Source organism: Lepisma saccharinum, chromosome 5 (assembly GCF_977018435.1).
Source record: "Lepisma saccharinum chromosome 5, izLepSacc3.1, whole genome shotgun sequence".
NCBI classification, from domain to species: Eukaryota; Metazoa; Arthropoda; class Insecta; order Zygentoma; family Lepismatidae; genus Lepisma; species Lepisma saccharinum.
The window spans coordinates 4,820,607-4,837,663 of record NC_139233.1 but is presented as its reverse complement, the minus strand read 5'-3'; the positions used below and the strand labels follow the sequence as shown (position 1 = coordinate 4,837,663).

General features: G+C 36.6%; 1 protein-coding gene across 3 annotated transcripts in view; it reads right to left on the bottom strand.

Moving 5' to 3' along the window:
- The window catches only part of LOC145987624 (tyrosine-protein phosphatase non-receptor type 1-like), a 33,723-nt gene that overhangs the window by 15,133 nt on the left and 1,533 nt on the right, over window positions 1-17,057 (bottom strand). For 2 of the 3 annotated variants that reach the window (XM_083122036.1, XM_083122037.1), the window contains exons 2-7: window positions 15,251-15,412; window positions 7,551-7,685; window positions 6,400-6,533; window positions 3,583-3,808; window positions 2,920-3,072; window positions 91-244 (exon numbers count right to left, since the gene is read on the bottom strand). In XM_083122036.1, coding sequence (XP_082978162.1) covers window positions 91-244; window positions 2,920-3,072; window positions 3,583-3,808; window positions 6,400-6,533; window positions 7,551-7,685; window positions 15,251-15,412 — 964 coding nt within the window. Of the gene's footprint in view, window positions 1-90; window positions 245-2,919; window positions 3,073-3,582; window positions 3,809-6,399; window positions 6,534-7,550; window positions 7,686-15,250; window positions 15,413-16,412; window positions 16,480-17,057 lie in introns of those variants that run through there. The other variant, XM_083122038.1, reaches the window with a different exon arrangement.

Below are 17,057 nucleotides of genomic sequence, written 5' to 3'. Positions count from 1 at the left end.
GTCTGTTTGCATAGTTAGGTTCATATTACACGAGGTTCAGAAAGAATGCTGTTAAATTTGTGCAGAGGATCAAGATCAAGTCTCACTTACCATGGTTCTGAGTGGAATCCTGAGTGTTGTTGGGGTGAGATCTTTTGGAGGCCAGAGAAGCACATCGTGGTGGAGGTAGAGGCGGAGGCTCGTCTGAATCAACTTCCTGTACTTCATCGCACAAGTATTCACTGTCAAGCAGGCCATCGCCAATCTGCAACAGCAGGTCACTGGAGTTAATTCTTCCATATACATACAAATAACTGTATTTTGTTTACTTTTACATTGCTCTTTATCTTGTACCAGGTGCTTACAATTAAATTTCCCCCACTCAATGCCCTCTGGAGCCCATTCACAGCATGGGATTGCAGTGAAACTTGGTATAGAGGCTACTGGGACAATGGAAAAGCAAATGCTGATGAAAGAAATGAGTTCAAATGAGAAAACCAAACATGCACCACCTGCAGCACTTCTGTCAGAAATATCAAACATGTCTGATCTCTGAGCTGCTGGCTAAAGTCACTTTGCAATGCTGCAGGTTAAGATTTGCAATAGAGGTTTGAGACAAAAGCAGAAATAAATTTTGGACATATGATGGATGAAAAGTAGAATAATGCCCGTGTCGTTTCTCAGCAGACTTTGGTCACTTTGCTTTGAACTGAACAGATGAAATGGGTGAAGAGGGTGCAAATCATACCTTCTTCATTTGCATAAATGGAGCAGCTAATATTTTACATGGAAATCAAATTAGACCATACATGAACATAATGAAGCAGAAAAAAGCCAGCCAATGGCGTGTCTCATTTTTTAAATTTGTTGTTAAGTCAACTTCATGCACAGAAATGCTAATCAGGACAGGACCTATAATTTAAAATGAGATCCGAAATACAATGCACCTTCACTGGATATCAAACCTGGGACCCTTTGGTTACAAGGTGACAACATTACTATTATGTCATTGGGGAGAATGGTTGGTGCCTGCGAGTAAATGCAGGAATAAACAACAGTGAATCACACTGTTCTGCTTGAATATAGTTTCATGCCTTGGTACAGGTGGCATAGGGAAAATAGGCAGTTAACCTCCATTTCAAAGATTTTAGCCACAATCTATAACCTTTGAGATACTGTATACATGGTACAACCTTAAATTAGGATATTACACATATCAGGTATCATAGGCAAGGGAAAATTGGATATGAATCATACTGTACAGCCAGGAATATACTAAAATTCCAATAATTCTTCTTTTCTTTCCCAACTCAGATAGCAGTAAAACTCAAGGGACAGCAATAACAGAACGACAGAAGATTGTTTTTCATGATAGGGTGTATGTTGTAGGAATTTAAACATGTTTTTCAAACAGTGCATACCAAATATTTTCCTGACTATATACAGAGGCTCAGAGGCGATTCCTCCATGTAGGAAGTGAGGAACTTCCTACAGTTCATTTATACTTATTTCCAGTTCTCTACTTTTTACGAGTCTCATAATAATTCACGTTATAAAATTATGAACGCAATATATGTACAATTGACTAGGTTAGCTACTGTCAAGAGTTGACTGCTGTCACTCACTCCAGCTGCAGCCCAAAGACGATGGACACACAGGCTATGCTACCCCACCTGAGGAACCTTGCTGGGAGCACTACAAAGAGATGGGTTAGGAGTGGAAGGGGCAAGGGAAGAGATTGCCTTTTTCAAAGACCCAGCGAGGAAGCACGAAGAGTTTCCTCAATCAGTGATGCTAACCCCAGCAAAATGGTACTAACCCTAGCACAGTTTGATCTTTGTTGGCACCTGGCACCCTGCATTTGGCATAATGGTAAAATCTAGCATAACCTGCAAAGTAAGTATCTGGGAGAGGGAAATCTAATTCAAAGGAATATGTTTTCAGGGGGAAAAAAATGTCCAAATCTTATTTCTACTCCACCAGCGAACATGTTTCAAATGAAAGAGAGTGTGGCTACACAGTGACAAACTTTTTACAACCATATCACAATCCATCCTCTATCTTTTCTTTATCCAGCCCAATTTTGTTTGTGAGGAAATTGTATGGCAGGAAATTGGTAGAATGTTGGGGTAAACAAACAATTTCCTCAAACCGCTTTAAGTTCTAGGCTGAACCCATTTCGTTTGTTCAGCCATTGTATAAAATTTTGTGGGAAAATTAACAATATTACATAACTGTAGCAAATAATAAGTAACACACGTTCAAACTCCCAAAGTGGATACATAAATGAAATTAAAACTGCAGTCATCCGATAAAATAATTAATAATAAATCACAGCACAATTTAGAAGCATTTACGGCATAATTTGAAGAGTTCAAGGAGCACTTTTTATCCTCAATTCACACAACAACAGGGAGGGGGACATAATCGAAATTCTTGCAAAATCTAAAATATCGTCAATGCTATTTTCGTAGGTTTTCATAGGTTCACATTAAAATATTTCATAGTTCAAGGGGGGCAAGGACCCCTTGTCCTACCTTGTGCATGAGTCTGCAGCTAACATTCTAAATGCAATGGATAGTACAAGCGATACATGTGACATTAATTGAATGCATTTTTCAAACCTTCCTCGGTTTACCATAACTTCTTCCTAGACCCCAAAAAAGCCAATAGTTGCCACTAGAGAGGCTATAACAATAGGGAAAAGCACCAGATAGAAGAGGAAATTAGAAATCGGATAGATGGTCTGGCAACATTTAGAAACTGAGATACATTGAACAACATTGAAATTGTGTAGTTTGCACCACAGATTAAACTTGAGAACGTCCATCAAAGGGAACAATTTGAGTTTGTAGTAGCTGAAATTTACAACAAAAGACAAATTCTGTACTTCACTACATGGAATGGAAAACTGTTCTACAAAAATGCTTGCAAACTTACCATATTTTGGTTGAGTAATCTTTTGGCACCTTCAATGATAGCCAAGTAAGAAAACCGAAGCTGGTCTGGTGTCTGAATGAGGCCCATGCGGAATTTCCTCATTTCCAACAGGATCTCCCTCACATTAATAGAATCAATTCCATCTTCTTCAATCTAAATAAAAAATAAATTAAAGTAACCTCTTTCTTCACAAAGAGATAAATTTTATTTTAGGTACTGCCAAAATGTATGCAGATATTGAAAATAGCTATGCAGAAATTCAAGATCATATACTTCTCCTCATTTTGTGGAGCGGTGAACATGTTTAAAATATATGTGCAAATCTATCAGGTACCAATATCTCAATCTTCAAATATACACACCCACCCATTCCTATTTCCCACTATGATGAATTAAACCTGAAACGAATTGCATGAGACAATAAACAGTGCTAAACAATTTACTGCAGGATCTCTGAACTATCAAAGAATTCATAGAATATTCATAGAAATACACAAGAGCAAAAATCTAAAATTCCGTGCAAAGTAAATGAAACCTCAAAGGTTTTTTTCAGAATCAATCATTGCACATCATATTCAAGAACATATTTCTATAATATATTTATCACACTACTAGCATGATTAAAGCAACAACACAACTTAACAATACATGCAAACAACTTACCAGAACCAAACAAGAATCAACAAGGCAAAATGTCCCTGAACGTCCAATACCGGCAGAACAATGTACAACAGGAGGCCCCACATTCTGGTCCAGAGCTCCACTCTGCCTGACAACCATGAGGAAATTGAGGAAAGCTGTGGGACTCTGAGGAACACCAAAATCAGGCCATGTGGTGTAGTGGAAGTGGAGAATGTCCCTGGAATCCCCAGACTCCAGTTCTGTCAGTCTGTTTGAAGAAACAACAAAGTCACAGTGACGGACACAATGAATGTATATTACCTTGCCAGCTTCACTTTAAACATGGGCATCAGGAGGAGGGGGAGTCGCCCCTGGAAATTGGCATCATTCATTTCAATGTGCAAAAGGGCAAAAGAGCAGAACGCTTTGTTATTGTTATTGTCAATGGACTATATTAGTAAGCCCCGCGACAGGCTAAGTTTGCAGGAACTTTTAGCATATATAGACCCAAACATGCATGCAGAATGTAGTTCCGCTGCAATATTGTCGATTTGCTCACTGTCTATGACGTGAACAGCTCGGCAGTTGAGGCAAGACTGGCACGGGAGATGCTAAGCCCTGTTCTCACGTGTATTAATACATAAAACCTGCTGCAAATTTAACCTGTCGCAGACCTTAGTGACGTCACAGCAGACAACTGAGCATGATTCGAGTGGTTTTGTAGTATACTCGAGCATAGCAATTTCCATCGCAAGGGGTAGCTTGAAGTATTGTGACAGCAGTTTTGAAACAAAATTGTGATGGGTATCGTACATGCATGTAAAGATGAGATTTCAGAGAATACGTCAATATATTACACATACCTTATAGAGCATAAGCTACAGAATGACTGGAGTAAGGAAATCATCCATTTTTAAAAAAATCAAGCCATTCCATTTCCAAACACAGCCGAAGCTCAACAGGGCCAGACTGAGCTCACCTTCAGTGATGCTGCCGATATGAATTCTGGGAGTCTAGCACTCTCACGTGACTGCAGTGCCACCGCCAATTGGCTGCGGTTTTGGATCGGAAGCCGTTAAGAGCATTCAGTTTACTCGATTTTCCTACTCCATTTATTCTTTTCATTCTCCTCTGTAGGGTATATGTAATATATTGATGTATTCTCTCAAATCTCATCTTTACATTGCTGTACAATACACATCACAATTTTGTATAATAACTGCCGTCAGAATTCTTGAAGTTACCCCTTGCAATGGAAAACTTAATGCTATATCATAGGGCAAAACCACGCGAGAAATTTGTTTCGACTCAATCTTGCAGTGTGACGTCACACTAATATGGTCCATAACAGAAATAAAGTTCAGTTTGTCAGTATTAGAAAAGAGTAACCGAAGTAAAAAATTCAGGAAGCAGATTATGTTTTCCAATACTGCCATTTAATCCAGAGAATAAATGGTTCCACAGATTTCAAAATCCAAAATTTAGAGATATATGTGAAAGGTCAAAGACTAAAATTTCCCCCTTACTTCTAAAGCTTTTTCTTTAACAAAGTATGTAAAATTCAGCAACACAATAGAATAACCATGAATGAAATGTGAAAAATAAAAAAAAACAGTTGTGCTGGATAATCACTCATCTGGTGGATCAAGTAGAAATGTCTGCCACAAGGATTTAATAATGATAATGATAATAATAATAATACAATTTGGAATAAAATTGGTTCATTCTTATTAGTTTATAATAGTTATTGTATAATAATAACAACAATCGTCATGATAAAAATAATAATTACTGTTATTCCAATTATTCACGTTTTACCTGGCTACACCATGGCCGTATTTAGAGGGGGGGTTTCTAGGGTTCAAACCCCCCCCGAAACTTCTGACATGTTGGATTAATGGAAGTTCAGAAACCAAAATCTGTAACTAATTTTCAATTTTTTTTCGAAGCATCACAAAAATACAAGGAGACAATGTTGAAACGATCGAGCTAGAATTTTCATACAATTGGAATTCTGAAACTTGAATGAAACGGAATTTATTCTCTGAATCGCAGCCCACCTGCAACCTCTCCATTTTCACTTCTGCTGTCCTCTTTCCAGTGTTGTTCCTGCGGTACTATACCGTCACAATGAATATAGACTGAAAATTCCCTTATGATTGTCCCAAAATTCCCTATCCGTAAAAGTCGTAAATCCTCCTTGATAGGAGTTCAAACCTAGAATCTCCAGTTTCGTAGCGCGTTACGTTAGCGATTGAGGTTACAATCCATGCACCAGGCAAAGTTTAAAAAAATGTAACTGGTTCCACACTTTTAAAAATTCCAAAAATTGAGTTTTTAGTTCAAACAACAAAAACTTTATGACTAAAATTTCCATCTAACTTTTACAGCTTTTTCTTGAAAGTATCTAAACTTTAATTACAAAGTATAATAATTGTGCATTTCAGTACACACTATATGAAACGTAAAGGAAGAAAACAAAAGAGAGACCTTGTGCTGGATATTCACTCATCTGCTGAATTGAGTAAACCCCCTCAAGGATATAACAATGTTAATAACAACAATAATAATAATAATAATAATAATAATTAGCATTATTATGGGATAAAATAGTTTTATTATTATTACATTTTAATTATTATTGTATATTTATTGTTATTATTTCTATTATTCAAATTTCTGGCGACGCCCATGGGAACAATTATGAATGAACCCCCCCCGAAAATGTTTCCTGCCTACGGCCATGGGCTACACTAAATTAGTTGCCTAATAATAACATTTAATAACTCTCAAATTGCAGTCGAAATTGTTAAATTATACTAATATTTAGTGTAATAGTTAAAAGAACATTCAACGTACCTTAATGTTCTTGTGGTGTAATATGATGCTTCTTTTTCTGATATGTATTGTATTTTTAGACCAACTTCTGTTAGTAGAAGTGTATCGTCTCCTGCATTTGCTGTTCCCAATGGCCAGTACTGATGGCATTTCACCTGGAAAGGTAATTTCTCTAATTTTAAAGATTATTTCATACAATCATTGTCAGATCCAAATGAATAACAATAAATGTTACTGCAATTCTTAATCAAGTTTACGGGTGCAATATAACCTTTAGATGCCAAGACTGTTGTTAGCCTTGGCAGCAGAGCTTTTTTTCAACACAAAATATGAAAATATGTACTGCTCTAAGTAAAAGTTAATCTCTCTGAAACTGTGATTATTAGGGTTAACAATCAAACCTCATTTTGCTTATCATAGAGTAATCAGAATAAAAAGAAAACTACATCCTCCGTATACACTTTAGGTTGGAAACTGTACCAAAATATTGGCCGCTACATTCTCCACTCTTGTTATTTTCCGAGGTAAAACAGTGGAAAAACAAAATATGCTTCATATATATTGAATATCATTACTCTAAATGAAATTTAATATCTTCGAAACTCTGAACAATTTTAGTCATAGATCAGACTGTAAGGTCTTACTTACAAAGGAGCCATATATTTCAGTAATTAAAAGAAACAAGTTACATAAAAAAATAACAACAACACTAATAATGGAAAGTGAATTTCTCCTCTCCCGAAACTCCAAAAACGAAAATCAAATTCTAACAAGCATACATTTTACCACATTCATCACTGCTTTATGAAAGAAGGGAGATGACTGACAAGAAAACACACCACTACAAGGCAAGATTTAAATCTACTTTTTTCACAAAACAATAACAAAAGTGAAAGAACATAGTGATGGACATTTTGCCTAATACAGGGTGGCCCAAAAAAGGTAACCAAACATATACCACTACTATACATTTTGGTTACCTTTTTTTGGGTCACCCTGTATTACCATTGCAACCAGCTATACATGAGTACAAAACAAACTAAGTGTGTGCAAGATGGGGGGAGAGGGAGGGAAGGAGAGAGAGAGATAACAATAATGTGTAAATTTATTACTGACATTAGCAGCTAATCATCATTATCAGGACACTTTCTGATTCCATCTCTAGTACATACCTGGTTCTTTTCAATTATTCGATTAAGCATTAGGACGGCTTTGCAATTCTGTTCCCAAACCATAAGCCAGAAATGGCCTGTTGTATTTGGAAGAGGACCCTGGGTTAAAATGTACTTCCGATGGGCTCTGTCCATCTAAAACAAATACAAGATGACACTTAAAATGCATGTATATTTAACAGACTATATTACGAAGAGCGCTCAAAAAGTAATGCTCCACATTTTTTTTTCTCATTACTGGTTCAAGATATCGAAGTATCCTGTTCCTCAGTCCGACTGTGATGATTCCTTAGTTTGTGTGCAGAGTTTCACGTTCAACCAATAGGCGGTAGCAGTGAGTAAAGATGGCGGGTCTGTGTGACACTCGTTACAAACACAGAGCGGTAATTGAATTCTTGGTGGCCGAGAACGAAGGTATGGTGAATATTCACAAACGGGTTGTGGCACACCATTACGAACCAGAGACAAAGAAACAATCGATGGAGTGGCACCACACACAATCACCAAGAAAGAAGTTCAAAACAACAGCCTCTGCCGGTAAAGTGATGATCACAGTGTTCTGAGACATGTTTGGGGTCGTTCTTGTTGATGTTTTCGTCCAAGGTGAAACAGTAAATTCTGACAGGTGCATCAACACGTTGGAGCAACTGAAGAAACACTACAGGAGAGTGAGACCAGACAGAAATGTGAAGGATGTGTTGCTTTTGCATGCAAAACCACACACACGAGCCTGTAAACCACCGAGGCAATCCCCACATTGGGGTTCTCTGTACTCCCCCATCCTCCTTTCAGGCCTGATCTCACTCCTTCCGATTTCTATCTCTTCGGGCCAATGAAGGATGCACTGCGCGGTGTGAAATTTGAGGACAATGAGTGTGGTTCGTGCTGCGAAAACATGGTTGAGGAAACAACCCGCAAGCTGGTACAGGGATGGCATACAAGCCCTTGTTCCAAGGAGGCGTAAGGCCGTAGCAGTGAAGGGAGAGGATGTATAGAGGATACATACAACAATATTCTGTAGCAATATCATTAATGTCAATTAAATATTAGCTGAGAAAAAAAATGTGGGGCATTAATTTTTGAGCGCTCCTCGTACTAGGAATTTTCTCTTCCTCATAGAAAAAAAATTGTAGTGCACACAGAAACTATGAATTCCACATATCTTATGACAGATAACATGAAAAAAACATGTGGAGAATTACAGAATACTCTATGGTTTCATTGTGCATTGCTAATAATCTAGCTGGCTCATTGATAAGCAAGCATATATAAATATTTTTCTCAATGTCATGTTATGTGTGTGTGCATGCATGTTCCAAAGAGTTAACTGTACTCAAGGATTGATAAGACATGAGACAGGAAAGCTGAGAGCAAATGAATACACAGACCAGCCAAAAGTAAGTGTGTAACATCAGCTGGTATTCTTCAGTGCTTGCACTGACAGGATAAAATCGCCACTGTTAGGGACTCTGTTGAAATTCGTAACACTTGCAAAGTATCCATAAAAAAATATCTTGCTTTGTGTATTATCCCTTGAGTTTTACCATTATCTGATTTTTTTTACAAAAAAAGGGAGAAGGAGGACATATTGTCAGTGAAGGGGCGAAGTGGCGTAACTCGAAAAATTGTTTTTGAGTTATCAGGGTGGCTACAAGCAAAGGAGAAATGAAATTCCCTGACTTTTCCAGGTTTTCCAAGACAAAATTTACATTTTTCCCTGACAATTATAAACTAAGGAAAATAAATTACTTCTGATTTTTTTGTTTTATTTATGCCTAATTGGTAGGGATCTTGATTTTTAGTTATTTTTTCCTTAATTGGTGCCATTACACCCCCCCCCAAAACAATTAATTTTGTTTCTATAAGCCTAAAAAATACAAGAATGTTAGATTTCAAGGCATTTCTTCGTTGCTTAAGTAGTTTTTAAAATTAGCAAAAAAATGCCAACAATTCACATTTTATGCCATATTCGTGTTATTTTTACTACTTTGAATGAGTGGAAAATGTGTCCAGACATCTCTGCACATTCATAAACACTACATCACAGCAATTAACATTTTACACTGTTATCACGTTTGCAAAAAATCAACTTACCTTCTGGATGCCCCTCATATAAATCAGTAGATGAAATGTGAAAATTTAGCAGGGCTGGCAAAGAAACGTCAATTACTGAAGAAAGTGATATGCTTTTAGGACTGAATGATTTGTGTAATTATAATATTAAAATATTTACATATTTATTATTAGTATTTTATTTCATAACATTGCACATTAACTTGACTCTGTGACAGATTAATATCCATCTCTCACGAGTTTAAACAGACAGGACAGAGGGGGGTGTTAATTGCAATATGAATGTTGCAGAAAACTTAAGGTTGGGAGCATGCACTTGTCAAATGTTTATAACGTTAACAAATGCAGATTTCTGTTTCACCTTTTTGAGATACTATTCAACATATATATTGATTTGTTGGATTCTTCTTCTAGTTCAATGTCCTTGTAAACGCATCGCAACTTGTGCAAAACCAGTATTACGCCAAGGGGAAGAAAGAAAAACCTTTGCAGGGATTGCTACATTAAATAAGGTTAAGTGAGCCAGAAGAATAATAAAATTCCAGCAGCATATTTGCAGTGGTGCAGCAGACTAAGGCTCCGTTTATACATGTGATTTTTGTTGGATGTTCCATCTGACAACCATCGTAAATGACAACAAATGTCATACTGGAACATCCAAGAAACATTGGATTCATAAGAGCGCAATGCATGCAATTTTTGTGGGATGTCGCAGAATGACAAATATCGAACTGCTACTGTACGTTCGACATAAATCACATGCTTAAACAGAGCCAAAAAGTTTGTTCAATGAAATGTGGTACCACAGCAGACAAACTCGGATGTACAAAGCTCTGTTTATGCATGCCATTTTCGTCAGATGTTGCAGTCCGAAAACACCCAAAAACAATCAATTCCATAAGTGTCCATGCAATTTTTGTCGCATATTGTAGCGAGACATTTTGTCGAAGTTCAAAGTTAGTCGGAAGGCAATATCCGACAAAAATCATATGCATCAATTGAGCCTAAAATGTTCATCTGACAAATGCTGTACCACGACATTCGACAAATTACAGGGTTGCATAGTACCCTTATTTGTTTCCACGTTCCTTCAAAATGTCCAACAAAATGCCGTACTACGACGTCCGACAACTATCAGACAGTGCCACAGTGGTATGCCCCCCTCCATCCCCTATATTTGTTGACAGTCCTGTCCCCTTACTACTCCCGTACAGACAAGAAAAAATGATAATTCAATGCATTTTCCACGTAATATTTAGAGGCTTATCATTTTTTCTGCCCCTTCGGAAATCTATCTCTCTCTCCCCCTCCCATCATTAATTTCTGGCACTGTAATTGTGTTGTGCATAAAAGAGCCCTAAAAGTTGATGATCAGACTTAGCAACAAGTCATCCTTCAAAGCAAACACCTGGCCCATTCATTCCATCGCACAAAAAAAAAGTCGATCAAGACAAAATTCCCTGACTTTTTTTGACCTCTTAAATTCCCTGACTTTTCCCGGTTTTCCAGGTCTGTCACCACGCTGGTTATGCCTGCCATTCATGTATGATTAACCTCCTCTGTTACCTGTCAAACTTTTGTGGCTGAAATCCCACTGGTTCCGGAGATTTAAGCACATTGCAATTTGCGTATCTTGAAATTTTCTGTATAAATATGCCTATTCGCCCATTTATTGTTTCTTCAGTGGCTGCTAAGAAATGAAGGCACGTACTGGCGTAAGCTTATATCGGGAAAGTCCTTTGTCGGCAATGCCGCCATCGGAAGAAATCAATGTTTATTTCAAGCTTTGTTGACAATCCTCCATGGTTTGTTTTGTTTGAAAGTGCCGCAACAATTCAGTTAAAGTAAGAATAGAATATCTACATATTTGTTTCTTTCGGTTTTCTAAACTGGTGATTGATCATATTCTAGTTTTCTCTACTTAGGATTTAGAATTAGCAGCATTGTACAGCTGGCTCTTGTTGGAAGAAGTTGCTTCCAAGATGGATGTGTTAGTGGAGTGGGATACTGGTGGACGGAATGTTGTAGCAGATGAGGAATTGGTGTGTGTTTCAGGGAAGGAAATTGCTCTTGGTTGCCGTGTTAAAGTGGTACCGGACATAAATTGGTATTTTGGAGTAGTGAAAGACAGTGTGTTCCGACGCTTCGGTGAGGAAAAGCGTAAAATCAACAAATGGTGACACTGAAAGTGACGATTCTGAAGATGATGTTCCCCTTACACAGTTAATACAAGGAAAGAAAGGACACGAAAATATGTGTTTCAATTACAGTGATATTTTACATTGTGATGGAGATGAATCTGACATTGATCCAACATATAAAGAGGACTGTGAAATACAAGGTTGTGAAAGGGAAGTGTTCAGTGCATGCCCGATGTGCAGTGTGTTATTGTGCTGGAAACACTTCGATAAACCATTCAATTGTGAAAATGGCCATGAACTGTTTGAACCTTCGTGCAATGTGAAGAAACAAGTGAAAGAAAACATGCAGACGTGATGTGAATTTGGACCCACTGACAGAAAGTTACAGAATGGAAGGATCTCCTAGAGAAGAAGAGCAATTATTGGCTGAAGAAAGAGGCTGTCAGAAGAGAAAGAAAAGTATCGCCAAAGATTTACAAAACAAGGGTGAATCATACGTTATTCCATACACAAAAAAGTTAGTTCCAGGAAGAAATCTGAAAGTAAGATGTGATGGAAAATGTGAAAAGTCTGGTAAAGAATGCTTTAAAATCACAGATGTGGGAAGACATGAAATTTTTAAGGACTTTTATGCAAGTGACGACCTTCAGCTTCAACGAGAATTCATCAACAGATATGTAAAGGTTTCCGACATTAAACACAAAACTATGCAAAATGAATAATCTCGAAGATCAAAAACAAATCATTACTTTTTACCAAAGCAGGAAACAGAAGTAGTATCCGTGTGTAAAACCATGTTTCTAAACACACTTTCAGTATCAGAGAAAACAGTGCAAACTGCTCTAGCCAAAAGAAGAGGCTCAGGTGTAATTGAGAAAGAGAAGTGAGGAGGAAGATGTCAGAGCCAAGTGGAAAAAGACAAAATAATAGAGAAAATGATAATAGAACACATAACGAGATTCCCAAGTCGAATCTCACTACTGCAGGAAAGATGCAAAAATACAATATCTTCATTCGGATTTGACAAAAAGCAAAAAGTATAGAATGTTTATTCAGGATCATAAAGACAAGATCACCCCTTTACCAACTTATCAGACATACAGAAAGATATTCAAAAGCATGAACCTTTCTTTTCATCGACCGAAAAAGGATATGTGCAGTCTGTGTAGCAACTTTCTGGAAGGAGATGAGCAGAAGAAAAGCGAACTAGCTGATAAGTATCAAAAACGTATCGCCGAGAAGGATGCTGTAAGAAAGAAGAAAATGGAAGCTAAAGATACACCAGACTTTCAATGCAAGTCTGTTGCTGTAGTGTTTGGGAACGACTTAAGATGACCGGACCCCTCTCCGATTTTCTTCATATTTGGCATACTCACTAATTGAGGCCTCCTAAAAGTTGTTGGAAACATCTAGAAAATGCAAAATAAGGCGTTAGTTTTCGGAATGGAAACAGTCTATTTTCGAAAAAAAATTTGTTTCACGAAGAAATATATATATTCCTGATACTACTACGACACCAAATTTTAACTATGTTTGCCTAACCTAACTACATGTCAATGGTTCGTGGGGCTAGTGTCAATGGTTGCAATTATTTTGCAATTTCTAGACGTTTCTGATAAATTTTAACTTCATATTCGTCATAAGCAGGCCTCAATTAGTAAGTATGTCAAATATGAAAAAAATCGGAGAGGGGTCCGGTCATCTCAAGTCATACCCAGTGTTTGATTTGCAGCAAGTCATTTATCTTCCCATTTCAAATGACAGCAAGTTATTTTATAAAGGACGGCTATCAACTTACAATTTTACAATCTATGATCTGAAGCCAAGAGAATGTCATTGTTTTGTTTGGCACGAAGGAGTGAGCCACAGAGGTGCATGTGAAATCTCCACTGCCTACACAATTTTCTTCATCAATTGGTAGTAAAAGTTAAAGAAGTTTACTTGTTCGCTGATGGTTGTACAGGGCAAAATAAAAACTCGATAGTTGCAGCCATGATGCTCTATACTGTTACTATGGCTCAGTATATCAGAGACATCACTTTAAATTTCTTTGAATTGTACCACGGACAGAATGAAGGAGAGACTATGTTCACTCAATCATTTTGACGGCACTAAAATCAGCTGGAAATGCATTCATTCCAGCTCAGCTGCTACCAAATTTTAGACTTGCAGGTTCTGCTAAACCATACACCGTGCATTCCCTTCGATATAAGAATTTCTTAGATTTCCGAGATGTCGCATCAAATCTGAGGATCCTATCTGTAGGGAATCATGATAATGGTGAAGGAATTGACTGGACAGGCATACGAGAACTAGTGGTGATCAAGGATCATCCAGATAAAATTTATTTCATGAACAGCCATTTACATGTGCTGCAAAGGAAAGTTATATTCACCACAACTCTGAAGTGTCTTCACTCACATCCCCCAAGGATTTCACTACAGATGTATGAAGATTTGATGTCTTTATGTGAATGAGATACACCTGTAGTGAGAAACCCTGAGTTTGTGTATTTCTATAAGAATCTTCCACACTGAATATCATTACAAAAAAGCTCTTAAAAATATGCTATTGTACGAGCCTTAGAGTCCCCTAGTTATTCCTAGTTAAAAGTACAAACAGAATTCATATTATCTTTGTACAGACATATGTTACTATATCTTGAATTGCATTAAAGATAAACCATTATTAAATGTCTGTCTCTAATTCATTTTTTTAACCACTATTTTCAACAGCAATGGATAAATAGATGTGACTGTATGGATCACTTATAGTTAAAGGTATGAAATCAATACTACTATTATTAAATACTTCTAAGATAAAGCTACATATTTTGAAATTAAAACATTTAGTTTATTAATTAATAGAAGACTGGATTAGAAGTAATTAATTCTTGCACCAGAGTGGCTTTCTTAAAGAAGGCTCTACTGGTAACAACATGAATAACTAAGCAATACATTCTAATATATGGATGACTCCACCATAGTAGTACAGATTTAATATTTGGCTAGCAACAGTGTAAACGTTTGTAGTGCCACATTTATGATTTAATGATACACAAGTTACAGAAAAAACAAACTGAACTTGTTATTAATAAAAAGGTGGAAATTTTCATTAGTGAACTTGAAGTATTAAAAAAAATAGAAGTGGATTTGAAAATGTAGGCACCAAGTAAAAATTTACAGGAATCCTGTATTTGTCTACCCCTGCAAAATAACATTGTTATTTCCTCCTTACTTCACAGATATTGCTTATCTATTAGCAGAATATTTGAAGCCGTCATAATTGTTGAGGGACATTATGGTAAATGGCAAGCTACTGTGTTATATTTGTGCTCACTAGCTTCAAGACAAAAGAGTTCATGGATGTTTGAACTTGGTCAAAGTCTATCACCAATTTTTACGGTAACCATACAGAAGTAGAAAATATCAATTTCACTGCACAATGCAATGAAATCACATTTTCTTAGCACATAAAATCACTAACCTTCACCAAGCTGGCATTAATATAATCACATGTTCCCTTACAGAGAACAACACGGCTGTGGTCATACGGACTGACATCTCGGTAACGATTTAAATTCTTGTTCTGAGTCTTCCTGGCTTCGCTGACTGTGAATTCATTGTTGATACACTCATTACGTATGTGCTGGGGAAAAAAGAATTAAATATTGTTAGAACATAATAAAAGTAATAAAACTATTTTCATAAAAATACATTCCTTCTCTTGCATTGCATTCAGCCTCCCTAAGCTGCTGAATGATGATTATTACATCAATTAGTTTGGTTTACTTTACCTCATTAATCGTGAAGATGAGAATGAGTGATGCTATTATGAAATTCATGAAGATACACTAACAAGCAACATCCATGCTGGGATTCGAACCTGGAACCCCTGGCATTGTAATGCTGTGCTAACCACTCTGCCAAGGTGGACAAGGACACTTGAAGGTTCCAACCTTCACTGGTGAATTAATGACTCAACCTGATTGGCTACCAAGGCAGCAGACAATTGAAATAAAGAAGGGGGGAAGAGGCTGTGTGCACTAACAAACTGTATAACCCAAAAAAATCAGTGGGCACTTGTGTCCATGAACTGAAAAATATTAATCTGCTAGTAAATTTTATACCATACGAATTTCTTAGAATTTTTTCTTAGTTTCGAATTTCTATCTTTCACCTTACTGTTACAATATTGCAGATTCTGTATTATGTACTGCTTCTTAGAATTAATAAAAACTGAGCTTGCAATCACTGAATGTCGAATTGCCCAACAACATTTCTAACCAGGTTTTTCACTGGTCCTGAGAAGTACAAATAGGATTAACCTAGAATCTATGAACTAGACGAATGTAATGTAAGCCAATATTATGAGTGCAGTTAAACAGACAAATCTTGCTGCTCACATTAATGATAATGTTTGAATCTGGGAGTGTTCCTCATCATCTAAAGTTAGAGATAGAATGAAACCATTAACCCTAGTACCTAATAAGGTTTCTAACATTCTAGGTAAAATTATTTATTGCAACCCCCCTTTGCCTCACTCCAATCATAATCAAAAAAGCTTACTAAACATCCATAAAATCATAATAGCATACTTCACAAACAGGTATGCGACAAAAAACAGTGTAATTTATGGAATAGCTTACCTAACAAGGATGGAGCGAAGATCTGCAATGTAATCACTTTCAACCAAATGGTAATCCCAATTGTCACTACATAAAAATTTATTTGGTGTAAATAAAACCACACACCACAGATAACATATTAAGATTTCCTCCTTCAAGCGATGAATACATAAGTCCGAAAATTCCCATTCTTAAATATTAAGTAGAAAACTACTATTTTTTAACATTGAATTTGTAAAATTAATTTCAAAATCTACACTAGTTTTAGCATTCTAACCATTCCATTATCTGTGGGAATTCATATCTTCAGTTTTGATCTGTATCAGACATGAAAATTAGGAAGACATTCTAATATCTAGCAATAGAAGTCCTAGTTACCATAGGAAGGGAGGGGGTATTGACTATAAGTCAATTATCAAAAGCTGAGTATATGTAGTTACACAAGACATCACAGTTACTGTTGAATTACGTCATCTTCATCAAATAGAAACTAAGCCAAGTGAAATACACAAAGTACAGAGTAATCACAAAGTCCCAATACCCCCTATGTATTGAACAATAATAAGTGTTGAATCAATATACTTTAGGTTTACAAGTTTGCACATTTCATTGCAAAAATATATCAACCTTTAAAGTTGTATATGGCACACAAAATGTGTATTAAAA